This window comes from Electrophorus electricus, chromosome 5 (assembly GCF_013358815.1).
Source record: "Electrophorus electricus isolate fEleEle1 chromosome 5, fEleEle1.pri, whole genome shotgun sequence".
NCBI classification, from domain to species: domain Eukaryota; kingdom Metazoa; phylum Chordata; class Actinopteri; order Gymnotiformes; family Gymnotidae; genus Electrophorus; species Electrophorus electricus.
In genome coordinates, this window is record NC_049539.1 from 15,495,990 (window position 1) to 15,522,975 (window position 26,986).

At 42.9% G+C, this 26,986-nt stretch overlaps 1 protein-coding gene across 10 annotated transcripts in view; it reads right to left on the reverse strand.

Moving 5' to 3' along the window:
- Positions 1 to 327: 327 nt before the first annotated feature.
- arhgef28a (Rho guanine nucleotide exchange factor (GEF) 28a) overlaps positions 328 to 26,986 on the reverse strand; it is a 73,306-nt gene continuing 46,647 nt past the window's right edge. For 5 of the 10 annotated variants that reach the window (XM_035526626.1, XM_035526625.1, XM_035526623.1 and 2 more), the window contains 23 exons: positions 26,770 to 26,859; positions 26,011 to 26,053; positions 25,468 to 25,569; positions 24,237 to 24,360; positions 22,597 to 22,732; positions 22,244 to 22,299; positions 21,692 to 21,752; positions 21,435 to 21,573; positions 21,193 to 21,308; positions 20,959 to 21,099; positions 20,322 to 20,572; positions 19,876 to 20,001; positions 16,521 to 16,638; positions 15,821 to 16,072; positions 15,346 to 15,422; positions 14,904 to 15,082; positions 9,418 to 9,509; positions 8,941 to 9,102; positions 8,305 to 8,582; positions 6,126 to 6,173; positions 4,664 to 5,146; positions 2,386 to 2,653; positions 328 to 932 (listed from right to left, as the gene is read on the reverse strand). In XM_035526626.1, the coding sequence (XP_035382519.1) occupies positions 775 to 932; positions 2,386 to 2,653; positions 4,664 to 5,146; positions 6,126 to 6,173; positions 8,305 to 8,582; positions 8,941 to 9,102; positions 9,418 to 9,509; positions 14,904 to 15,082; positions 15,346 to 15,422; positions 15,821 to 16,072; positions 16,521 to 16,638; positions 19,876 to 20,001; positions 20,322 to 20,572; positions 20,959 to 21,099; positions 21,193 to 21,308; positions 21,435 to 21,573; positions 21,692 to 21,752; positions 22,244 to 22,299; positions 22,597 to 22,732; positions 24,237 to 24,360; positions 25,468 to 25,569; positions 26,011 to 26,053; positions 26,770 to 26,859 (3,500 nt within the window). In that variant the 3' untranslated portion in view covers positions 328 to 774. Of the gene's footprint in view, positions 933 to 2,385; positions 2,654 to 4,663; positions 5,147 to 6,125; positions 6,174 to 6,944; positions 7,582 to 8,304; positions 8,583 to 8,940; positions 9,103 to 9,417; positions 9,510 to 14,903; positions 15,083 to 15,345; positions 15,423 to 15,820; positions 16,073 to 16,520; positions 16,639 to 19,875; positions 20,002 to 20,321; positions 20,573 to 20,958; positions 21,100 to 21,192; positions 21,309 to 21,434; positions 21,574 to 21,691; positions 21,753 to 22,243; positions 22,300 to 22,596; positions 22,733 to 24,236; positions 24,361 to 25,467; positions 25,570 to 26,010; positions 26,054 to 26,769; positions 26,860 to 26,986 lie in introns of those variants that run through there. The other 5 variants (XM_035526628.1, XM_035526633.1, XM_035526627.1 and 2 more) reach the window with 4 other exon arrangements.

Below are 26,986 nucleotides of genomic sequence, written 5' to 3' on the forward strand. Positions count from 1 at the left end.
AATTAGGGAATTTGATTCTGACTGACAATATTATCTATTTCCCATCCACTGCAAAAAACAGGTCAATTATTAAGTGCCTAGTTTTGATATAAAGGGCAGGGAGCTTCAGATGCAGTGGAGGACGATGCAGGCTTACAGAAGGGTATGCGCGAAATGGTTGAGCTGAAACTGTGTAACCTAATTCTGTCTCTGCAGGCTTCAGGCTATGAGACATAACACTGACCCTAGGGAAGATCTTCACATCTCTCTCTCTCTCTCTCTCTCTCTCTCTCACACACACACACACACACACACACACAAATACAAACACATGTAGCGATGAAATATCTGGAAAGTAAAATAAAAAACAGGATACAAAAAGCTGCAGCTACAGGAAAAAGAAAAAGTCATTTAAAAAAAGGCATTTGTTCTCAAAGCTCAAGGTCTGGCAGCAACAAAGAATATAGATTTGTTTTAAGAATGATCCTGGTTTGGTATCACAAAAAGGGAAAAACAATACCAACACTAACATTTGCTAGGAGTTTTGGTGTTCAGATAGGGATTTAAGAGCAGATCGGAATCGATTAAAAAGTACCAATGCCAATGTAGTCAGATAATCCATAACACACTGAATATGAATATATGCCTGAGGGGCGAAGGTCCAGCCTGTGCGGATTATCTGCATCTGCAGCAGTCATAGCAGTTTGCTGACCAAAACATGAACTCTGTGTTTGTTCTTCAAGGGTTTCAGTTTACACTGAGTTTAAGCAGATGTCCACTATGGGCGGTTTGAACCTAGAGGTACACAATGTTCTCCTCTCCCTCAGTGTCTCGATTCTCCGTTTCCATGGAAACCAAGGCCATTGGCACAGAGAGAGCGTCGCCTTGATAAAAACCAACCGCCGTGACCCCCAGAGACCAAGCTTCTTGGGCATGGCTGGGTGGAGCCACCTCTGAAAAAGAGAGAATTACAATGATCAGTAGAAGGGCACTACACAGTTTGAGCATCAAAGCCTCAAGTAGTTTTCAACAGTGGATCAGAGACATCAGTTCAGGAGGTCGACATTCAAGAAAGAAGGAATAATTAAATAATGAATCACTTGCTGGTAACTATACATTGTGTATCTTAATGTGAGAAATTAAGTTTCATGACATTTTTTATGGTTATGCTGGGGACCTACGTAATACTAATGGACTTAAACCATTAAATCATTTTTGTAATTACTGAAGTGGTAAATAACCACTTTATTGCCCTAATGACAGCTCATGGCCATTGCCTTCACTCTGATAAGATGCATGAACTGGTTTCCACAGCACCAGAGGTGTGGTTATGGAAACGTGTCTGTTGTCTGGTGCTGTGTAGTGACACAAAGACTGCTGGAGTTGAGTAAAGAAACCATCTGCACCATTGGAACCATTCAAAAGAGCAGTGTTTCATCTGCATATACCACCCATTGTGCTCAGATTACGGGACTTGGTCATTCCTGTTCCTTGGTCATCTATTAAATCAGTATCTATGAACTACTCGAATGACTCTTCAGTTTTAATGCTGAAGACACTTTCAGTGGCACCGGTCTTTTAAAATGTGGTGTACACATCTGTCTGTCAAAAAGTGGTGAAGGATGATCAGGCAGCCAGTGGCGATGAACATAAACTTTAATGGTGACAAGAAACATTTGTGAAAGACTTGTTGTTCAGTTGTTGCATTAAAGTGCACTAAACCGCCCCGTTGAACAAGCCCTGGCCTTGGTTAAGGTTATGGATGGCTGTTTGTGTAGGTGTGTTTAAATCACATGTCGGTGATAAACAGAGGGCTCTAACTTCTCATGCAGAAATAGCAGATTAATATGTTTGTGCAACTATGTCCCCCCCAACCCCATCTCTCTGTCTCTCGATGACAGGTCGCCCTGTAATGAGTTTGGTAAAGATTTTTTAGATCAATGTTCCAATCAGTCTCTCATGGCTCGCTTGCCTTGATTCCCACACGGCTGCCGCCTGGCCCTCCGCTGGGCACATAGAGGACCAATTGATTTCCCTGATGGATGCGTGTCTGCTGTGTGAGTGGATGCACCAGAAAAAGAGATGGGAGGGCATGTGTGTTTTTGTCAGCAGAAAGATTAACAGCAGAAAGAGGGCACTTGAGCCATGCACGCATCGCAGTGGGGGTTAAGGTTTATGTTTCGGCGAAGGTAAGCGAACACTGACGTATGCCTTCAGTGAGTTTGCTCTCCTTTCACTCCTGCTCTCCCACACAGACGGCAAGTATTGATATTATATTAGAAGAAAGATACAGATCGTCAAAGAAGCGATGAGGAGAGAAGAGGAAAGAAGAAATGGAAGAGATTTCCATGATAAATCATTAAGCATCTCCAAACCAATTATTATCCAAGACTAGGTCTTCTGTACCTTTTCTTCCTGCCTTTCCCTTACTCGCCACTGGGGGTTGTGGCATGCCACTTGTGACCTGTCTGTGGCTGGACCAGGCCAGGAGTGAGTTCAAGCTGTTCTGGGCACTGGGGGAGTCACTGTAGCCAAGCTGGATGGAGCTGGGGTTACATTGGTGCTGGTGGTGATGAAGGTGTCTGTTGTTCATAGCGACAGTCACCATCGATGCTTCGTTCACAAAGTTGCAACTGGGGTCATACTGGTCACCGTAGTGACCGTGGCTGAAGCTCTGGAAGGAAGAGAGAGAGGAAGTGCAAATCAGTAACACCTCCTGGCCCCAATATGTAGTCAGATGTTTTGCATGATAACCAGGTGCACCTTGGATCATACAGACACTTGCCTTATTTCAGCATGAACCCAGCATTTCTGAGAGATAAGTTAGATAGAATCTAAATCATACATCAGTCACCAGTATAACCCAAATCCTGCTTAAAATCTCTGCCTGACAATATGGCGATAGCCGATCTGATATATACGTGATTTGTCTCCATCCCTCTCAGCCCTGCATCTCTTGATGTTTCACAGACACATTTATCTTTTCTATCACTTTCTTTATTTGGTTTGTCATAAGTAAGACTCACCCCCCCAAAAATGAGCTCCATCAACACCATCTTATGCCACAAATTATGCAGATGACTAGAAAAGCCTCTCTGTGTATGTGTGTGTGTGTGTGTGTTTGTGTATGCACATACATTAAGCATCTAAACTAAACACTAATCTAGAGGAATATCCCAAATTCCAGTAACATTCAATATCTTCAGCTTACTCCTGGATGCTAATTAAACCTGATCTTATCCTACAAATGTCACATGTGACAAGAAAGTAGGAAATTCCTTCTCACATCTGCTTGCCAGTTCAATCAGTTCAATCCACAAGCAACTGGGCTCACACTCAATGCATGCGTTTCTCTGTATTCCATGGAAATGTCATTAACTGTTCAGGCTGTACAGACACATCAGATCAAAGTAATAATAAAAAACAACTGAAGTGTGACATCTTTGCCCATTTTCTCATGCCCACACCTTGTGATGAAAACTTAAGAATTTTTGGGTTGGTCAGATCATATCCTTTTTTGTATCAGTGCAAGTGCCACTATACTGGGTTTAGACAAAAGCAGATTAAAATACAGAAACAGTGAACATTAAAAGAGCTTAACAGAGTTAACAGTTACATTAACATGGCCTAAGCTGCTTTACACAGAGCTGGTTTGTGCATGGCTGTGCAGCATTGTACACGGGGCTGGTTTTAATGAATGTGTCTCTGCTTTCATTTAGGGCATTTTTGTTATCATCAATCATTAACTTGTTTATTAGTGCACAGGGGCAGATGCTTAGTGCACTGAGGCTCGAACTGCTCTCATTACACCAGATAATGAATCAGAAATTTGGTGTGCATGTGTGTGCGAGAAAGTGCAGAAAGACAGGGCAAGTGATAGACGTTTGACTCCAGTCTGGCCACTTCTGTTTACTTGAGGCTGAAGAAGAGAAATGATTTCCCGCCAACTGGCCCTGCACACGTGATGTGACTAAATGTGAAGGGAAACGCGGCGGGGCTGGAAGTAATGAGGTCTTGGGAGCTCTGTGCGCTGCTTCGGTGGGTTTGTTAAGTTGTCTGCAGGGTGGAAACGCTGGGTATAGTCCAGCTCAAAAAGGCAGACCAGAAAGACATTCGAAAAGACTAACCAGAGGAAGAGAGAAAGAGAAATGGATAATGAAAAGCCTAATGAGGAATGAATAGATAGAGAGATAGATAGCTAGATAGCTAGATAGATAGCTAGATAGCTAGATAAGGATAGGAACAGCAGCCAGCAAACAGAACATGGAAATGGGAAAGGAATAAAGAGTAAAGGAATGAGAGTGGCTCTTCTCTGAATAGTTCAGCTTTATGCAATCTTCAAAGCAAAACAGGGAAAGGTTTGGGGGAGCTCTCCTCTCACATCACTAGTTGGGTGTTTTGGCAACAAAGAAAATAAGAGCTGAAGAAAGGATGGCAGGAGAGTAGGGATCCCTGCCTTTAGAAGACAGCTGCATATCAAAGCCCACTCTGGGTGCAAACATGTCTATGACTTGTAGCTCTTAGCTGCAGGCAACAGGAATCATTTAAACATACACAAACTGACACATGAAGAATGCACACACCGCAGCCCGATGGAACAAAGGAAAAAGGCCCAGTTCAAGCATGGGTAGATATACACGCATACAGGCAGGATCACCCACACGCACACATCGGGTCCACCCACCGAGCCCTGCTGGCCGTCCGACGTGACGAGCGAGGTGGGTGGGCAGCCCTGCACCAAGCGGCGGTGGGCATCGAGGAGCTGGCGCTGGTGTTGCACGCTGCGCTGGCCTTCGAGCAGGCGCTCCAGGCTCTGCTGGTAGTCACGCAGCTGCTCGCAAAGCTCGTTGTGCTCGTGCTGCAGCCGCTGCGCCTCCAGGTGGCAGTTTTGCTCACGCTGTTGCAGTTGGTCTTCTCGTGCTTCCTGCTGCGCGCACCTTGCTTGCCATTCACGCTCGCTGCGCTGACGCTGACGCTCCAGGGCCGCCCCTGCCGCGCCATCCATCTCCTCATGCCGTCGCTGCTGCCGGAGCGACGCCTCGCGCTGCCGCTCATGCACGGCCGGGGCAGTGGGAACGCCGGCCCCAGGGCGGGCTTGGGCAGGGCCCGACAGGAGAAGGTGGAGCCTCTGGACCTCGTAGCAGCTGTCTTGGATGGTAATGGCAGCCTGTTCAGGACAGAGGTGAACAGGTCCTCAATGGTTGAAGCTGAAGGCAGTTTCAACAAGGCCAGCAGTGACTCAGCTGCAGTAATATTAGGTTATGTTTTCAAAGGTTAACAGTAGCTGGATCCTCTTATGTCACTGCCAGATGATATTTCACATTATTTATTTAACATAATGAGAGAAACAATCTGACTCAATAAATGGCTGACGCCCTATTTGAGCATGCAGACCATACTGTTCAGTGATCTCCCACCCTAAGAATCATCAGGTTGCCCTAATATAAGTTACTGTGTGCTTTTACCTGCCATCTGTTATATCCTGGAAGTCTTGTTATATATAGCCTGTAATATCAATATGTATGATATTTGTTTCTCAAACTTTCTTTTAAGATTTGCCTGACTCCACAGAGAATGTATGAATCTACTAAGATATTTAAAAAATAATAATTTAATCAGATCTCAAGGAACATGAAAATAAATGCAGTGTCTGCAAGCAGTGCAACACAGCACCTTTCACTTCATCAAAACACTTTAAAATACTTTCATTTCCCTTGATAATGGTCCGTGTAATGTCTTGCTGAAATATAGTGCTGGCAGAGTTTAACATACACATGGGTCCAAATCAGGCCATGTAAGTGTTTTACATGGCCATGTCTGAGGTAATATGGAAATGAGGCTGCAACTGAAACAATTTGCAAGTGAGTCATGCAGTATGTGTATGCAGCCATTTGAGATGATGTTTTGACTCTGAGGGCTTTAAAGCCCCATGGAGGCCCTCTCTCTGTCCCTCTCCCTCTGTATCTCTGGATAATATTTCTGAGTAAACGAGATTTAAACAGATATGGAGTAAGAATCACTATAATTACTCTGTGTTTGTGTGTGTGTGTGTGTGTGTGTGTGTGTGTGTGTGTGTGTGTGTGTGTGTGTGTGTGTGTGTGGGAGGGGGGTTGTGTGTGTGTGTAAGATGAGAAACATGAGATCACCTGCAGACTGTAAAGCAACTGTGTCAAATTCTGGACACTCTGACACACCTGGATATAAACACACAAACAAAAACAAATACATATACAAAAACAATATTTAATAAAGTGCTTAGTGACCTATTCATTGGGCCTTATATATACTGAGGTTGGATACATATTTGAGTATAAAGATATTTATGAGTAACCAAACCTGATTGTGGACTTAAAACATTCCATTTTTATGATTCTGTACCCTGTTTATAACAATGTAGTATTTTAATTAAAAAAAAATAAATTAATAATAAACCAGCAATCATTGGTTTTATCAGCAATTCAGAGTTAAGTCAGATATTAAGCGATTATAGGGTAATGAATAAAGCAGAAATCTACTCTTAAAACTGGAGGCACTTTCCTTCTGTGTAGTTCAAAATTGTGAGATTTTCAAGATTATCTTCATCCTGATCTTGTATCACAAGCTTAATCTGGCCTTCAATGTAGAACAGAGTAGGGAAGAAACTTCTTATGACTACTTTGTTTACCATCTTTGGCAAGAAACAAGATTCCTCCCTTAAGTGAGCATTTCCTCCTAGTCCCTTTTAGTACACAGTGCCATCTGGTGGTTTTAACTTGTTTTGCATTATATTACATTATAGATATATTACATTATATCTAGTGTGTATATCTTGAAATTTGAAAACAAATAACAGGAAAACAAATGTATTCTGCTATCAGTTACCAATGTAGGTTACCCTACCCTTTCCTGATATTTTGTCAAGATGTGTGATGAGTCACATGACCAGAGGTCACAATTCAGCCCACATGACAGACACTCAAAAACCCTTAGCTACCTAATAAGACACTTAATGCTTTTTCACTTAATCTCCCATTTTAGCTCTCATTTTCCTGCTTTACAGTGATTTCCCAGATCACCATCAGTTACTACATGTGGCAGTACTGTGAAAGAAACCAAAAAAGAATTAGGACCTTTCCTAACCACCAATAGAGGACGCTAGATCAAATCATGACGTACGTGATCAGAAAGCTTCCTGATCCAAGTGGGACACAGCTTGGTGTTATTTTGGACGGATCAGATGGTTTGGTTAAATTATTTAAAGTCTGTAACTTGATCAGGTTGCCTTAAACTTGATTTGCCGACTCAGTGTTGGAATCTGCCAGAATCAGAACACACTTTCAGAGATACACACTGATAATAACAGTGGGGCGTCCTCATTAACTAAATGTGAAATTAACTTTCTGGATAATCAGTTTTAAATGGTGAGTTAATTGGGTGAAACGTTCAAATTGTAAGAGTGGCTAATGCTCAAAAGTCGACACATTATGGTCCTTATGTAATTGTTCTTGCGAAAAGGGCAGAGAATTGGGAGAGTTATTTACTTTCTAAGCACGGTGTCTCTTCCAGCTCATGCCTGGGTCAGCACTGTACGTCATCAGAGTAACATACAACACAATGCCGTCCCTGAAGATGAGGAGGGCAAAAAAGGAAGAGTCTGAAGGAAATGAAGGTCTAATTATCACTCTTCATTTTTAATGAAATGGTGCCCTGGAGGCAATGAAATGGGCTCCTGCCTTATTCTGAGCCCATTAATGTTTTATTATATAAAGCCTGGGATGTGATTTTAGCAGGGGGATCTAAATTATTAATGTGGCTGTGTGGTACTAATAACTATAGTTCCAGGAGAGAAAAAGGCTGTACGTCTAGCAGTGTTATTTAAAATGTCTACTCTCAAACATGTTTCAATTTGCTACTTTCTTCTGCACTTAATAGTTTCTTCTACACTTAATTCTGTATGTGCTGTCTAAATTTGATATATTTTTTATGATGCCCAATCTCATATGTAATTCACTGTTAACACTTACTGACTGATAAATCTATACAAATGTGTGCTCAGTAACAGTTCTGACATTTTCCTGTGATGCCCTCTGAATAGGAATTGTAGTGAAGGTACAATTATAAGGGGTAACATTTGAATAGTATTTTTTTGCTGGTTGCTTCCTTCTGTTAAGAGTCAGGTAAGGGTTGTCTCTCCTATGGCATACCTGGTAGGGCAGGTGTTAGCGAGATGGTCATGGTATTAATTCATATATGTAAGTTGCTCTAGATAAATAGTGCTATATATTGTCAATGCAAATTGTTGGCTTTATGATTACAGTGATATAGTTATATTAATTGTTTCCTTACTTTAAGGTGCATATTATGATCATCAGGTGTGAAACTGTGATTCTGTGCCTGGAGGTCTAGGTTTTCCTCTCCTCCCTCCTCTTCCTCATCCCTTGGAGCATCCACCGGCAGGGGTTCCCTTTCAGGAGGAAGAGGAGGAGGAGGAGGAGAAGGAGACAGTGGAAGTGTCTCTGTTGGGATGGAGGTGTCTGGTGCACTAGATTCCCTGAGAGCAGCCAGGGGAGAAGGAGTGCAGGAGGAGGTGCGGTGAGGCAAGAGAGCCGCTCTCAGAATCTCCGCTGCCCCACAAACACACACACACACACACACACACACACACACACACACACACACACACACAGAGAGAGAGAATCATGGGGAGTGAGACAGTGAGGTAAAGAGAAAAACAGATTTCAAAATGATCATCTACTTTTCTGTATATTATAAACATTTACTTTATATGGCTGTCATAAAAACCATGCCAGTGTTGGGAGAACATTGCCTCCCGTCCCAGAGGGCCACAGCATTGCACACTGCTGCGTTTAATCAGGTTTAATGTACCACGATTCGAGTCTCCGACTTGTTGACAAGCCCTTCAGGAGCTGAAGGTGGTATGCATTACAGCTGAGGGCAAATGGTGAAACTGGCGAGCCTCACCCTCTCTGAGTGCGGCGTTTAGCAGAGCGGTAGAATGCGGGGGCTCGCCAGTGCCGGGCTGCACCAGCAGGCCGCCGCCTGCCACTGCCGATAGCTCCGCGTAGATCTTCAGCTTCTCCTCCAGGCTGGAGCAGATCAGCTGGTCCTGGCCACAGAGCGTCTCTGGCAGATGGACAGGCAAGAGAGTGGTGAGCGTGGCCAGCATCCATTAACGCACATACACAATGTCAGCTACGTGGTGTCAGGAGGTCACAAGAGCTGTGAGATACAGTTTATGTGTAGTAGTGTACTCATTAAATCTAACATTGTCTCAACAAAAAATGCTGAAAGACCTGCAAGAGCAGTAACAGTTCCAGAATGATAAGGAAGCAGTGAGAAAAGGCCCATAGCAGTGCTGGTTAAGCTTTGTGACATTTTCTCAGGCCAAGACTGAGACGATCATTATTGAAATACTGTGAGAGCTGGGTGGCATCTCACCTTGCAGTCTGTGGATCTTCTGGACCTTGTCCTTCAATACTCTCCTTTCTTCCTCAAACGTCCTAGCAGCGTCGTCCTCCTTCTCGTGACATCTAGGGTGGAGATGGCAGGATAAGATGCTCTTGGTCTTTTTTTTTTTTTGGTTTGTTTTTTTGAGATGCAGCTTTTAATGATCAATGTTACTACCCCTGTTCTGTGTGCACTGGTGTAGAAACCACTTAAAAACTGTAATTTCATTCAAGAGTTCTCTGACCTCGTATCATTTTATACCCTGTTGCTCTGATAAATTGTTGATTCTAAGGGATTTTAATGCTCATATCTACTGCCCAGCAAAACCTTTGGTAAATGATTCTTTTAATATCACTGAATCAGTAACGGGTCCTCACATTCAAAGGGTCACACATTAGATCTTGTAACCCCAAGGCCATTACAACTGGTACCCCCTGACAGCACTCATGCTCTTGCTGGAAGGCAGAAGGCATACATACATAAGTCAAACTCCAGGACTCATACTGTAACTAAATGAACAGAGGCAGGACACAAGCACTGAGATGAGCGATGTTTATTAAGGGTGAGTACGCGAGTGGTGGACGATGATGTATGCTGAATGGAATGGAAGCTGTTAAGACAGCGATTGCACAATATTATGCTAAATTATGTAAAATATTGAGGTGCTGTTAATAAAATGGTAAAATAGATGTTTTAATTTTACTAATTGTTTTTAAAGCCCTCAATACATCACCGATTTGCTTATTCTATATTCTGCCCCTAGACCGCATAGGTCATCCCCTCAAGCCCCCCTGCACTTTTCTCATCACTGCCCCCAGGTTCTAGAATAGTCTTTCATCTCACATTAAGTCCTATGCCACCACTGACAAGTTTACATCATATTTAAAAATCCGCCCATTATCTCTTGGTTATCCCATTGCTTTTTGCCGTGTACTTGTAATTTAGTTCTAATGTTCTCTTACTGCCTTTTGATCTGTTGGTTTTAATCGGTTTTAAATTATTTTCCTTGTGTTACAGTTAGGCTTGCCTTTTATGAATGATTCCTGTTGGTTTTAAACGTGCTATACAAATTGATTAGCTTTGAATGTATGTGTAGAATGTGTGCCTACACACACATGTTTGAAGATAGGAGGGACCTGAAGGAAGAGAGACGGGACCCGAAGCCAGAGCATGCATCAAAAACTACTTTATCATCAAAAACTACATCCAAAGAACTGCCAAAACCATAAGTAACGTGGACATTTTTTGTTTCCTATCATAGCCGCTTCCTTTCTTCTTCAATGTGCAGAGTGCCACGTTTAGCCATTCTTCGTCCATCGTTAGCGACAGTTTTATCTGGGAGAAGTGAAGATTAATTGCTAGTCTGATGGAGAAGATTCTAGTGCTAGAGGTGCACATCCAGACCTTAGGAAGTGTTAGACCTATTGAGAAACTAGAAGTACAACCTCTGGATGCCTTAGGCGATGTTATCAAGCCCTCAACTCCAGCACTATAGCCCTCGCAATGGGGCAAATGGGTGATGTTATGGCGAAATAGCCAAGCTTCAGCTTGCCATGTGAGCACCACACATCTCCAATTCGCATGACCAACAGGTTTGCCCCACTCAGTGAGGCACCCGCTGAGAAGTCTGTTGGAAGAGCTCTGGTTATAGGGGACTCTATTTTGCAACACGTGAAATTAGCTAGGTCTTTAGGGACGCCAGCAGCAGTAGTTAGCTGTATACTGGGGGCCAGGGCACCGGACAAGGCAGGTAATCTTAGGCAAGCATGGGTTCTCTTAGATAGTCATTCACGTAGGGGCTAACAATATATACCTTCGCCAGTCAAAGATTATTAATAAATAATATTGCAGAAGTGTGTGAATTAGCAAATGACAAAGTCAGATGCTATAGTATGCTCTGGTCCCATTCCAATGCAGTGCGGCAATATTATGTACATCTGGTTATCTTCAATGAACTGCTGGATGTCCAAGTGGTGCTCACAAAACAGTTGGGATTTACAGATAAATTGGAACACCTTCGAGGGCAAGCCTGGCTTTTTAGGGCAGGGTGGTATCCATCCTACCTGGGAGGGTGGTGCTCTCCTTTCTTGTAACATAAGACATAGTCTTATGACTATGGGACTGTGCTGCTCTCCTTTCCTATAACATAAGACATAGTCTTCTGACAGACCTAGTTAATCTATGACAATCCAAAGTGGAGACCATACAGCAGACAAAGAGGCTAAACCAACCGTCTGCTGGTCGCTACATGACGTCACCCGAGGTTCATCATATTGACACTGTGTCTGTTCCCCGAGCTAAGCAGAAATACAGAAAACAAAGAAACATGTCTTAATAACCTAATTAGTATTAAAGTAACTGATTCACAGAACACTGCCTGCACCTTTCATCTAAAGCTGGGTTTACTAAATGTTAGATCCCCAACATCTAAAGTGTTCATGATAATTGAAATCTTAACAGATCATAGATTGAATGTTCTTTGTCTAACAGAAACCTGGATCAAGCCAAATGAGCACATAGCTGTAGCCAGAAGGACGCACTTCATGTAAATTTATGTACATCGCCGTCATCTAACTGGCCATAGAGGCAGCATTGCAGTTATTTATACTGACATATTAGGCATGAACCAGAAAGATGGTTATGATTGAGTCCTTTGAAATTATTTTTACTAGCATAAATGATGTAACCAGTGATAAGAAGCCCATCCAACCTCTTCCAATAATTGGCATCTACAGACCACCAGGACCCTATTTAGAATTTATTAACGAAATTTGCAGATTTCCTCTCTAATCTAATCACTCTAGTAGAAAGAGCCATTAACGTTGGTGGTTTCAATATTCTCTTTGATAATGCCCAAGACCCTCTGAGATCGGTCTTTAGTTCTGTATTAGAATCAATTGCATTCTCAGCATACAAGATGGTTAGCTACGGTGTCCCACAAGGATCTGTACTAGGGCCTTTGCTTTTTGCTTTATATATATGCTACCTCTACATGACATCATATGTAAACACTGTGCTAGATCCCACTGTTACGCTGATGATACTCAGCTATATGTCTCAGCCAAACCAGAGGACATATATCAGCTTTATATTATTGAGGAATGCAAAAAGGACATAAGACACTAGATGTTGAGGAACTTTCTCTCACTTAATCCTGACAAAACAGAGTTGCTTTTATTAGGCCCAGAGACAGCTAGCTCCTCGCTCTCTAATTACTCAATCACATCTTCTGAAACAATTAAAGTTCTTGGAGTGATTATGGATCCCAATCTCTCGTTCGAAGATCTAATCACTCTAGTAGAAAGAGCCATTAATGTTGGTGGTTTAAATATTCTCTTTGATAATGCCCAAGACCCTCTGAGATCGGTCTTTAGTTCTATATTAGAATCAATTGGTTTCACCCAATGTATTAGAGAATCTGGTTAGTAATGACATACGGTGTAGACGTAGAGAATATACTCATACTACCTAAGTCTGATGCCATCTCAGACCATTCCCTTTTGTCATTTGAACTATGTATGAGCCACTATATAGTAACCTCACCTCACTAGCATACCAGATACACGATCACGCCAGCCACTGTACCTAGATTTATTACCAATCTCCCAGATTTATCATTTGCAACTAGGATACCCTCAAACCCCACTGAACTTGAACAAATATCTGAATGCTTAGAATCAGTACTCCACTGCACACTCAATAATGTTGCTCCACTTAAGAATAAATAAATTAGGTATAGAAAGGCTTGACCAAAAATAATAGAAATAATCCTAGATTTCTATACAGTACAATTGCACATCTAACTAGGAATAAAACTGACACCAGTGCTCAGATTACAACATCACAATGAGTTCATGAATTTATTTAATGAGAAAATTAAGCACATTAGAGATAACATTAAGAGTATTAACCTGACCTTGGGCAGCTACTTAGAGGTCAGAATAACCAAGCCAAAAAGGACTCTAGAATCCTTTATACCTATCCAAGGGCCAGAATTTATATCTCTGATCTCGCACTCAAAATTCTCCTCTTGCATACTAGATCCACTGCCCACAAACTTTCTTAAGGAAATCCTACCTGAAGTAATTGAACATTTACTAAATGTAATAAACTCCTCCTTGAACATTCAAATTAGCAGTAATCAAGTAAATCAAAAATCTAACCCCGACCCACGTCAGCTGTCAAACTACAGGCTGATCTCGAGCCTTCCATTTATTTCGAAGATCCTAGAAAAAGCTATAGCTCAGCAGCTAAGCTCATATCTGAATCAGAACCAGATACATGAAGTCTTGCAGTCAGGGTTTAGGCCTCATCATAGTATAGAGACAGCACTGATTAAAGTAGTTAGTGACCTGTTGTTGGCTTCTGACCAGGGTTATGTCTCTTTGCTTATACTGCTTGATGTGAGTGCAGCATTTGACACTATGACTATGACTTATTAGATAGACTTGAAAATGTTGTTGGGATTAGGGGAATAGCCCTTTCCTGGTTTAACTATTATCTAGCCAGTCGCTACCAGTTGGTTAACTGCATTCTCAGCATACAAGATGGTTAGCTACGGTGTCCCACAAGGATCTGTACTAGGGCCTTTGCTTTTTGCTTTATATATATGCTACCTCTACATGACATCATATGTAAACACTGTGCTAGATTCCACTGTTACGCTGATGATACTCAGCTATATGTCTCAGCCAAACCAGAGGACATATATCAGCTTTATATTATTGAGGAATGCAAAAAGGACATAAGACACTAGATGTTGAGGAACTTTCTCTCACTTAATCCTGACAAAACAATTGCTTTTATTAGGCCCAGAGACAGCTAGCTCCTCGCTCTCTAATTACTCAATCACATCTTCTGAAACAATTAAAGTTCTTGGAGTGATTATGGATCCCAATCTCTCGTTCGAAGATCATGTAAATAACATTTCTTGCGGGATGGGTTTCGGACATGCGCACACCTACGGGACAAGACTAGAACTTCTAGAAAACCAGACTTGACATTAATTGCTTATTTTTTTCCATTGTATTATTAATTATTTAAAATTGTTATTATTGTGATGATCGTTGTCGGCCAGGGGAGGATGAGTCCCCCCTTTGAGTCTTGGTTGCTCTCAAGGTTTCTACCTTATGCTCTAAGCTGATTTCCTTGCCACTGTCACCCTTGGCTTGCTCACTGGGGGCTTGTACATTTGTAAAGCTGCTTTGTGACAACATCTGTTGTAAATAGCGCTATATGAATGAATTTTGATTAGATTTTTTATTCCTGTATCGCTTGCATTTAAAATACTTTCTAAACTTCACTTTAAAATCTTATTTTAAAAGTGACAAGCAGAAAAGGATTTCACTTATTTTGGCTTCTCTCTCGCACGCACACACACACACACACACACACACACACACACACACACACACACACACACACACACACACACACACACATACACCTCAATTCACCAAATAAAAGCTGCTACCCACATCACCACAGCCTCTCGGATGAGTCTCATCCAGGTGTTGCGTTCGTCCTTGGATGTGCCATGCACCTCATACATCTCGGGCCCAGCCGACGAGGCGCTGATCAGGAACATGCCTCTCTCCTCATTTGCCACCTCCCGCACGATCAGCTTCTGCAGTGAGATCACAGGCGGCTTCTGGTCCTAAGATAAGTGCAGAGACACAGGGCGCTCAGAGTGCAAGCGTGTGGCGTGAATCCTATTTTCTTGCAGCCATGCTTTTAGTAGCTTAGAGAGAACAAAATCAGGCTGGCTGTGTGAAATGAAACTAAGCCATTAACTGAATTCTGGAACTGACATAGAAAGAACAGTTTAATGAATTGAATCCAATTAGATTAATTTGAATTCTTCTCTGATGTCTTCTAGACAGAAATGATTTGCAGTGACAGAGCCGTTGGAGACATTACCACGGCAGCAAAGATAAACTTTTGGTCCTTTTCCTGGAGGAAGACAAGCAGGTCAGTGAGCAGGAGGGCCAGCACATCTGGGGAGGAGCATGAAGACATGACACAAAGTCCTGTGATGTTCAGATGCAGTGAATGATCTTTCATATAAAGCCCAACACAGTGCTTCTCAGTCCCAGTCAAGCATTTCTCCTGGTGACTCCTATCACGGGTGATTCTAAATTACAGAAGCTAATTTAATCCACTGCAAATAAGAAGAATGAAAGGCACCAAACCAGCTTCGATAACCCTCTTGGATAGATGTTTGTCCGTACAATCTCTCAGAGCTAAGTATTCTCCACATTCAACTCCATTAGCTCCATCGCATTGGCCCACAGGTAAATGGTTTTAGCCAATCGCAATCAACGTGGCGGTCGACATAACTAAAACTGGAGAGTGGAGGATCTGAGGAGCGTTCCATCATCTCCGTTCCCCTCACCTTTGAGTCGACCCGTGGCAGTCTTCCAGAGTAGCGTGCCGTGGTGCAAAAGCGTGCGGCCACTAGCCAAATCCTGCTTGCGGAAGGCCAGGCCGCTCTTCAGCCGTGCCACATTCTTGCCCTCCATGCGTGCCAGCACATCACCCAACCGCTGACTCTGCTCTCGCTCGCTGACCCGCATGTCCACGACTGAGATGAGCTCACGTACTCCAGCAAGCGCAGCCAGGAGCTCCCGGTGCTCCGTGGTGCCCTCTGATGAGGGAAGGGAGCAAGAGCGAGAGAGAAGGAGAAGGAGAGAAGAGAAAGAGAGTGAGGAAGAGAAAAAAAAATAGTCAGAAAGTGAGGGAGGAGGGAGACAGGGGGAGAGAGAGAGGGAAAGGAGAGTGGAGGAGAGGTCTTGCTGGATGACAGAGAAAATTAGTTATCCTTTAATTTGACATTTTAGTTTCAAATAGTGAAGAAAAAGAAAAAGAATTTATATCAGGCACTTTCAACTAACTCTAATTTATGCAACCTAATTCAGAAGCTGTAAACTTGAAATCTAATACTCAAAAATACTTCATCTAAATATACATAACAACAACTAGACACTTTATAAATCTACATTTAAAATAAAAAATGCGATGGGGGATTTTCCATATCGATAAGTTCTCATTTCGCAATTGTGTGAGTGAGTGGATGTCTGTGTGCACACACCTACCTTCTGTGTACTGCAGAATCCTCTCCAAGAGCACAGGGTATTTTGTGATTCGCTGTGTCACCAACAAAATGCATTCTGGGATTTCCCGTCTTTTTACCAATGAGTTACTACTTTGTTGCTATGGAGAAAAGAGAGAAATGGACTGCTGATTAATCACTGGTCATACTGCACAAATGAAAAAAATACAAAACAAATTGGCATAAAACATGCCTTATTCATACATCCTGTCAGTAAACTGAGATGACCACCTGGGCACGCTCAATTTTTAAGTTACCTTAAATAGTCATTCTGTGGAACTGTTCTATGGAACCTCAAAGAATGATGTATTTCCTCTGAGGTCTGAGGTGACATTTTTCTTGGAACATTCTCTCTGAACATTTGTATTATACAAATCCATGTACCAGTGACTCTTAAACTAGCCACTGACAACATGTTCCTCCTAGCAATGATAGACTCATGAGTTGATGGCAACCTCTTGTCACCCAGGACCTCCAATTAACTCTCTAAGTCCTCCCTCCTCCTATGACAGTTCTATCTCTGAATTGACAACCCCTAGGCAAGGGTCATGTAGCCATACCACTACTCTCAATCTCATAGCTGGCATCCTGCACACAGAGACCCTCCAACTTTTTATCATTGCCTATCGTTTTAGTAAATGTCTCTCCCTCCATATAGATCTATTTAAATCCTGACACTCCCAACTGAATATGTTGACTTCACTGATGTTTTTATCAAGAGCCACGCTATTCAGCTGCTCCCCACACTGTGTGTGTGTAATTGTACTTTAGACCACCTAGCTGGTAGTCCTCTGCTCAAAAAAACTAAAACTACCCTCTGTCCATCCCAGAACATGAGGCCATGGATAGAAACATCTCCAAGGCCCTTGCACAGGGGTTCATCTGCCCATCCACTTCCCAGGCATTTTCTTCATAGAGAAGAAAGATGGCAGGCTCTGCCCTTGCATTGATTGCAGAGCACTTAACAGCATCACAGTGAAGTTTTCCTATCCTATACCATTAGTCCCATCCATTCACAAATGGTTGCCAGGCAACCAAATTATAGCTAATTAATGCATACAATCTGCTGTGCAAAAGAAAAGGCGATGAGTGGAAGACGTCATTAATCACTTCAAAGGGACACTTTGAATACCTAGTGACGCCATATGGCCTAGCTATGGCCTTTACACTGCATCTTTCAGTCCTTTATGGATGATACATTCCATAATAAAATTGATCAGTATCTCATTGCTTTCATAGATGACCTCCTAATTGATCCACATAGCCTCCAGGAACACTTATGTCCACCCAGCATCCAGGAACAACAATATGTCAAGAATATACTCACCAAACTCAGGCACCAACAGCTTTCTGTCAAACTGGAAACATGTCAAATTGCTTCAAAGCAGATTTCTCTCATCGGTTTATCAGGAATTACAGTACTGTTGCAGCTCCACTTATGAATATGTTAAAGTGTCCTTCTTAGTCATGTTGGTCCTGGACCGACCAGGCCTTAACAAAACTAAAAGTTTCATTTACAACCATTCCTGTCCTAAAACAGCCAGACCCCTCCAAACAGTTTGTTGATTGAATGTCAGGATCAGCGCCCTACTCTCCCAACATCACAGCCAACCTGAACAGCTCTTTTTTTAAGCAGGAAATCAAGTTCTGTTGAATGCAACTATGATGACAGATAGCTCCTTGTGATTAAACTTGCACTGGAGCACTAGCACTCTGGTGCCAAAGGTTTGAAGGTGCTTGACAACCTTTTCAGATCCTCACAATTTATAAGAATCTAGAGTACATCAAAACATCCCAGTGATACAGGCAGGCAAAATTCCTAAATCACTCACTTTCACTCACTTTTGACTTCTGTGTAAACTACACACCTGGTTCAAAGAAAACTAAAGCTCTCTCCTAAATACATAAGAAGCCCAGAGATTCCTCCCAGTTCGAAGCTGTCCTGTCTACCTCCTGCTTCTGAGTACCCATATGAAGGTAGCTACATGAATAGATCCAAGGCCAACACATCCTGAAACCCCTCCATGAAAGGACCCCTCCCTACTAGGATGACTCCTCAACTGAGTGCACAACGTAGCCAGTACGGGACAGCCAGGTATAAGGCCATCCTTAGCAGATATGCCAATACTGCCAATACTGTTCACAGTCTCACGTGCCCAGATGTCTCCTGGTGGGGGAGCTTCACCTTTTAGGTCTTGGTTACACCTCACCATGGACTTTGTCATGGTCCTCCTGCCATCTGATGGTAATACAATCATGCCCGTCATCGTTTTATTCTCCAAGATTTGCCACCTGCTGCCCCTTCGCAAACTATCTTCTGCTTCTGACATTCACATCCATGTTCCTTTATTACGGATTGTCTGAGGTTATAGTGACAGATACGGGCTCTCAGTTTATATCCACTTGAAGTCCCCTCAGTCGACAACTGGTGTTGATAAACTGCACCTGGTTGGGAGGTGTCTTGTGCAAAGTTACAACAAGTCATACATTCACAACAGGTGTTTGCCAACTGCAGATGTAGACCTACTCCTCCATTCTGTCCTGGTCACTGAGTCTGGCTGTCCACTCGTTATCTCCGGCTCTTCCTGCCATGCAGAAGACTGACCCCAAGGTATGCCAGCTGGTATAAATTCCTGAGACGCATGAGCCCTGTCACCTATCTCCTCCCAGATGTCCCCCATCTTCCTACAGAACCCAGTGCACTTCTCCTTGCTCCCGACTACAACTTCTCCTTGCCCTTCTTCACTGGTCTCCACTGGGAGCCTGGCTGAGATTTGAGTGTTGCTGGACTCTCATAGACACCAAGGGGTCCTCCAGTACTTTGTGGATTGAGAGGGCAAGAGCCCCGAGAAACAGGTGTGGGTCTTTGCCTCAGACACCTTGGATTCATCACTCATCTGCACCTTCCACTCAGAGCACTCTGATGGTCCTGCTCCTCACCCTCAAGGCTGGCCACAGCATCGCCCAGCTGGGATATCAGGAGACGTCCCTTCACATATGAGAATCACTCCACTTGCAGAATAACCAGACAGTCTTCGCTGATCAACCAATCATGCCCCCTCGTTCACCTTTGAGTACTAATGTTGTCTTCACTATATAAACTCTGTATGTTCTGCTTACTCCTTGCAAGCAGTATTGTAAGCACTCTGTGCATGGTTCCTCTGTTCACGGTTCCTCTGTGCACTACTTTTGATTCATTTTGCTCTGTTAAAATTTTTTGTAAATAAGCCTTCTGCCTTTCTGGCTTTTGACTCCGCCTGTCCAGACTACATGCCTTGCACTTGGATCCCGTTTGTCACTTAAACAACGATCTATGGTTGTAAGAAGAAAATACTTACTTTAATAAACAGCTGAAACTTCTTATTTTGTTGCTGTAGCTCTTTGAAGAAGCTGACAGCTTCGTTGTGGTGGCTGCAAAACTCCCCATACACTTGCTTCATGTTCTGTGCATTTTCTTGAGTAAACTGCACACACACACACACACACACACACACACACACACACACACACACACACACACACACATACAGAGAGAAACAAAACATATATAAATGCACAAACAGATTCAATCAAATTGCTAGAACCAAACAATAAATAATGTATTTTCCTATGATGTTGGACATGATCTCACAAGTTATAATATGTTCTAGCCTACTGTAATAACTAGACAAGCATAAAAAGGTTTCAGTGGGTTTAATATGGGCCTGTGAATGAAACGTGACCCCTGAGATTAGCTCAAACAGGGCATGTGGTCCATGTAGTCCTGGCGGGTATGTGTGCCCACCTGTTGCAGAAGGATATCACCCACACGTTGAATGAGGTAATTCCTGTTACTGTCTGGTTGGGTGGAGCTATGCCGTCGATCCCTTAAAGTTGATAGGAAGTCTTTGTGCAGGAAGATGAGCTCGTCCAAGCAAGGGAAAACCCGCCCGATGGTGTCTGCATCCAACCCCACCTCATCCCGCATACCCCGCCTAAAGACCTCCGCCATGATGGTCAGTGTCTGCAGGTGGTGTAACTCTGTCTGCATGAGTTCTAAACACACACACACACACACACACACACACACACACACAAAGATTAAGCATTACATGGACATTTGGGGAAACAAATTTGTAGTTTGCACTGCAATTGCACTGCATTTTTCATTTGGAAGATAATTAACATGCTTTCAGAATGCTTTTCCTAAAGAGTCATCAAAACAAGGGTATAACCACAGTCTTTACCTTAGTGCTTGTTTTTCTATTGCCAGGCAATATAGTGCTGAGGCTAGGCATAAATTCTGTATGCTAACTGTGAGGACAAGCGTTAAAAACAACCACATTTCTGTCTGTTTTGCTTCTTTATTTGGTGTAATGATTGCTTCAGCACTATGCTTTTCTCATTACATGTAATTATACAAGTTGCCCTACTGTTCTAACCATAGATGACATCCTGTCTCTTGATGGTGCACTTTTCCTGCCTCTGGCAGAACCAAGGTTCCACTGCCAGACTCCATGACTCCACCTCCAAACCCATAGTGTCCGGCCAAAGTGTGCTGGGTAGAGTAGAATCCACTGTATCTATGGGAAAACAGGAGGGAGAAACAGGGCAGGTTCCATGTCCTGGGGTTGCCATTTGATCACTGTCAATACAAAGTATGTTACTGTCTTTACCTTCTATGAGGGAGGAGTCAGTGGAGGTGAAGGACTCCACTGTCAAGCTCTCCTCTGATTGGACATTAGTCCTCCATGTAGAGGAGTCACTGTCCCCCTCTGGGCTCTCGGTAAGCCTGAATATAAATATCAGACATATTAAAGGCTACAATAAAAAAAAAAAAAAAAAAGTTAATGCTTCATTGCTTTGTTGTTTTTTTTTACAGTCAAGAAAAAGAGAAGGAAAAATTGAGTTTTCTAACCGCTCAGGAACTAAAGGAACACTCCTGGACAGTGGACAGAGCATGGGGACGGAGTCTTTGGTGTCCCGTGGGCTCATCACAGGGAGTGAGGCTGAAGTAGGCATCGCTGAAGATGAGGTGCTTTCATGCACTATAAAGTCTTTGCATGAAGAGTAGAGAGAGAAAGGATAGAGACAAAAACAAAAAGCAATGAGGTTTCCAACAGACATGACAACAGAAAGGCCTCTACTGGGCATTTGTGTAATGAACAGACTCACTCTGTGGGAGGGTGGCAGCTCTGTTCTTCACCATGGACACTGCATACTTCTCTTGAACTTTCTGCAAAGGACAAGAAATATGTCAGACCTTCCCAGCACTGGCTACCTTCTCCTTATAGTTAAAGGACAGGGGAAACACACACAGACCCCCTGCACACATTTCTGACCAAGAATGGGCAAATGTGTTACTGCTTTTGGCTTAACCATTAAACTCTGGCTATCTCTGAAACTTGGTTTTAAGTCAGTGTGTGTCTGTGTCTCTCTCTATCACACACACACACACACACACACACACACACACATACATATATGGTGTTACCTGGTGTTTTCTAAGCCTAACCATAATTGTAAACTGAATAGCCAAAAAATAAATGTTTTGGTCTTTTCAGTTTCAAAATTGAAATACATGCATTTGTAAAAAGCACTTTCCCTTGTCAGTACTATAACTATTTTGAGTTTCCTACAAAGTCAGGAAATGCTTGTCTGAAAAAACAAACACACACACACACACACACACACACACATACGCACACTCACACAAACACAGCATACCTTGAGGCACTGTATTGCAGAGTCTTTACCGCCCTTATGGATGGTCACAGTACAGTCTAGGAAGACATGGCCAAACCAAAGCACAACAAAACACATGACAGATTCAAATGCTCTGATTCTCATACCGAATGACTAATTATTTTTTTTATTGACCTGAAAATATGATCTTGCCATTTAACACATTTAATCCAATCAATACACTCATAATCTTAATTCCTCAGTATTCGTCTTCAGGATTCATAATGTCTAATTTATTTCCTGTGACTACAAAGGAAACTTGCATGGTCTAATGTGTCCAGCAGAGTGGCTGACTCTTACAGTATGAGAAGAAGAGATGGAAGACAAGGACTCACTGGTACAGTGGAGCGTCTCTTTCCCGGCAGCGAGTTTATGGCACATCTGGCAGACTGGAGACCCCGGAAAAGACCCGGCTGCCAGCTGCTGACCACTCGCCTGCTTGTCCTTGGCCTCTCTCTCCTTCCACTTGCCCTTTGAGAACCGAGAAAGGGCCATGAGAGCATGAGGAGGCTGATCCGCCAATGCCGGACCTGCCAATGCCGGACCCGCCCGCTCTCTCCTGCCACTCCCCTCTCCATGACGTGCCAGGCAGGCAGGTCTGGCGCAGTGAGGACGGCTCAGTGAGCGCTGGGCGGTTTGGGTTCAGGAACTAGGTCTGTGCCAGTGGGGCTCGGTGGGGTTAATGATTAAAGCAGAGAAGGCCACGAGAGCTGGGACTGGGTCCAGAGTTGCATTAATTTTTCCCCCCCCCCAAGATCTGGTATTGATGATGAGAGATTTGGACCACTGCGCAAAGTCTTCTCTAGCACATCCCAAAGATTCTCAATGGGGTTCAGGCCTGGACTCTGTGGTGGCCAAGCCATGTGTGAAAATGTCGTCTCATGCTCCCTAAACCACTCTTTCACAATTTGAGCCCGAGGAATCCTGGCATTGTCATCTTGGAATATGCCCGTGCCATCAGGGAAGAAAAAATCCATTGATGGAATAACCTGACCTCATTCTTTGGGCACATAACGTTGCTGAACCTAGACCTGACCAACTGCAGCAACCCCAGATCATAGCACTGCCCCCAGAGGCTTGTATACAGTAGGCATTAGGCATGATGGGTGCATCACTTCAGCCGCCTCTCTTCTTACCCTGATGCGCCCATGACTCTGGAACAGGGTAAATCTGGCTCATCAGACCACATGACCTTTTTCCATTGCTCCAGAGTCCAATCTTTAAGCTCCCTAGCAAATGGAAGCTGTTTTTGCCAGTTAGCCTCACTGACAAGTGGTTTTCTTAAGGCTACACAGCTGTTTAGTCCCAATCCCTTGAGTTCCCTTCGTATTGTGCGTGTGGAAATGCTCTTACTTTCACTATTAAACATATCCCTGAGTTCTAGTGTTGTTTTTCTATGATTTGATTTCACCACACGTTTAAGTGATCGCCGATCACGATCATTCAAGATTTTTTTCCGACCACATTCCTTCCTCGAAGATGATGTTTCCCCACTGTCCTTCCACTTTTTAATAATGCGTTGCACAGTTCTTAACCCGATTTTAGAAGTTTCAGCAATCTCCTTAGATGTTTTCTCTGCTTGATGCATGCCAATAATTTGACCCTTCTTAAATAGATTAACATCTTTTCCACATTCACAGGATTTGTCTTTTGACATGGTTGTTTAACAAATGAGAAGCTACTCATTGCATCAGTTAGGATTAAATAACTTGTTTACAGCTGAAACATAATCACCCATGCAGTAATTATCCAATGAGAGGCTCTTACCTATTTGCTTAGTTAAATCCAGGTGGTGACCTTTTTTTTGGCCAGGCAGTGTATATCGTCACATATGTACATATAGTCTGATATATGTATGTGGCGTGATGTTTATATATATCCTCACATGTATATAGCCTGATGTGCATATATAGCCTGATGTGTATATATATCATCACATGTGTATATTGCCTGATGTACGCACATACATGTTTACCTTGCTCTTGTTGCGTGTGCTGTACATGCAACTCTTGATGAAGCTGAATGTGCGGCTAACTTTGTGTTTCTCCGACTCCGCCTTTGACGGGATAATGTATCGATCCCACTCCTCCTCTTCGATTCTGCATACACATTTCCATTATGCATGCACAGCTTTCACACGGAACTGAAGCTTTCACGTCCAAGCTGGATTAGTTGGATATCGAGTTAACTGGTTTGGTTTAGGAGCTCTTGATCCCATACCGGATTTACTGAACTGGAATCAGCTTGTTGCCAGTGCATTCTGAGATTTTTGCGTAATTTTTTACTTTGTGGTTTATGTTGTCTTTATATAACACTGTATACTGAGATCAATTCTAAGTCATTCCTTTCTGATATCTTAAGGACTCAGAACGCCTTTCTTTGCCCATAATGGCTTATGATTTCAGTGTTCGCATATAAACACAATGTAGGTATAGCAGTTGGTGGTTCAAAAGAGGTTACTCTTCTTATTTGCATTTTGGGTTGTGCTAACACATTTTACAAAGGTGAACCTAATTAGCATTAGGCTATAGCAAACTGGCTGATGATTTGCTATAGGTTCAAAACTCTATGGTTCCAAATTAAAGTTACCTTTAAGGACCAAGGTTAGCTCGCTAACTCAAATAAATCCTGCTTGGCAATAATTACCACTTTCAAACACAGTCCACTTAGTAGCATCAACATGCACATGTCTAATTTGGTGAAAGTATATCTATCAGCAGTTTATTATGTAGAGGTTAGTCTGGTTTCCAAAGTGAAAGCTACATTGAGTGAGTTCTGCATTCTTTTACATGCAGCAGGCTAATTAGAAATTAGTTGTTACACTTTCACTCTAAGAATAAGAGCACCCTGTGAGGACATTCTCAGTACTGGGTGCATTTCACACAGAACTCTTTAAAGATATGACTTTTACACTATAACTTATAAATCTTTTATAGTTTTAAATTGAAAGGAGCAACAAATCAAACTGGTTTTACACATGTAGCTACAAACTAGTCTTAAAATTATTAGTAATAGCAGTTATAAGTAATTAATTTTAAGATGATGAAAGGTTTCATATTTGTTAGGCATGCCTCTAAGCCAGAGGATGCATTCTGGGTATTGTAGTTAGAGGGGGTGGTTTAAATGACATTAGAGTTAGATGTATAAGGGGATCAAGCTTGCAGCGAATGCTGGGGCCTGGAGCCAGGCACGCAGCTGCAACATACTCTTTGAGGAACTCGGAGAGCGTGAGGTGCTGGAGGGAGTCAGCCAGCTCAACACTGGTCTCATCATCAGCTGACTGGGAGCGTCTATGGAACCTTACCTCCCTACAGTGGGGTTTGAGTACATGTCTGAGTTGATATTGCACTCTCGCTCCCTCTTTTACCCCTAAGAACACACACGCACGCACACACCCCCCTACTGCTACAACCATCCCCAGTCTCATAAATGCATACATTCTCCACCAGATGGTGCAACCGTGCAGGAAAGACGAAGCCACAGAGTAAGAGAAATTAACAGACAGTGACATCTATTAGAACAAATGAGGTCTTGTCTCTGGTCCATTCTCACACCCTGCTCCACCATACCTGTCCTGCTTGAAAAGTCTGTTTTCTGGGAGGAAAAGCTGCAACCTTCAAACCTACAACAGGAAGTAATCGGTCTCCAGGCAACCCCGTTGTCACAGTGACACGGGACAGTTGTATAATCCTGGTCGATGGCACATGGTGAAAGTGAGAAGTGAGGGCACACTTGGCCGAGGGGCGTACCTTTTCTCTTGCAGCTGATCGTTTAAGCTGAATGTCCGTTGCTCTGTTGATGAGAGAGTAGACAAGTTCAATTAAAAAGGACAAGAATGTTCCTTAAATTCTTGTAACTACTCTTTAAGTATCAACGTTAAAATGGTCAGTGAAAATCCAACCTTTAACCAGTTTACCTCCATTACTATGGCTAACCACAACAGTTTCCTTTAATAGAGCAAAAAAGGAATGTTCTATGTATCTCAAAAAAGTCAAGTGCTAATTAAGATGCTCAAAAGCAGACACACAAACGTGAGACACTGCAGCAAAGAACTTGGGAAGGTTAACATGACACCGTGAGGAGAGGTGCAGCAGCAAAAGTGTGATATTGGTGCCACAACCAGCTTAAGTTCAAGCACAGCAAGCCATGAGCAATAATTGGTAGTAATGAGCAAATACAGAGCCCCACACACACACACACACACACACACACACACACACACACAAACACCCCCCCACACACACACCCAAACAAGTAGAGCAAGAGCCTGCATAATTACCATATAATGCCCACACCCACATTAGTCAGCGTGTTACACCAATAACACACTCATTATTAAACACCTTCCTTTTATACAGCACCCCATAACCACATTTAACATGTATGCATGTGCACACACACATACACACACACACAGCGAGAGTCCCAGCAAGCGTGACGTATGCAGTAGGCAACAGCTCCGGGCTTACTGGCGTGCAGGTGTGCTGCTGTGGGTTGTCAGTACTTACTAACAGGATTGAGCAGAGACAGAGATTTAGACAGAGACAGAGCCTGCAGGAGAGATCTGCTGCTGCAACTGTTGCTGGAGAGGGCGCCATCTACAGGACATAGTGGACATCACACTCACTACAGCCCAGAGGGACTCAACATTTTTATGGAAGCCTTCAGTGAGTCTGCATGCTAAAAGGTTTACATATGTTACATAAGTGTCCTAATAATTGACTA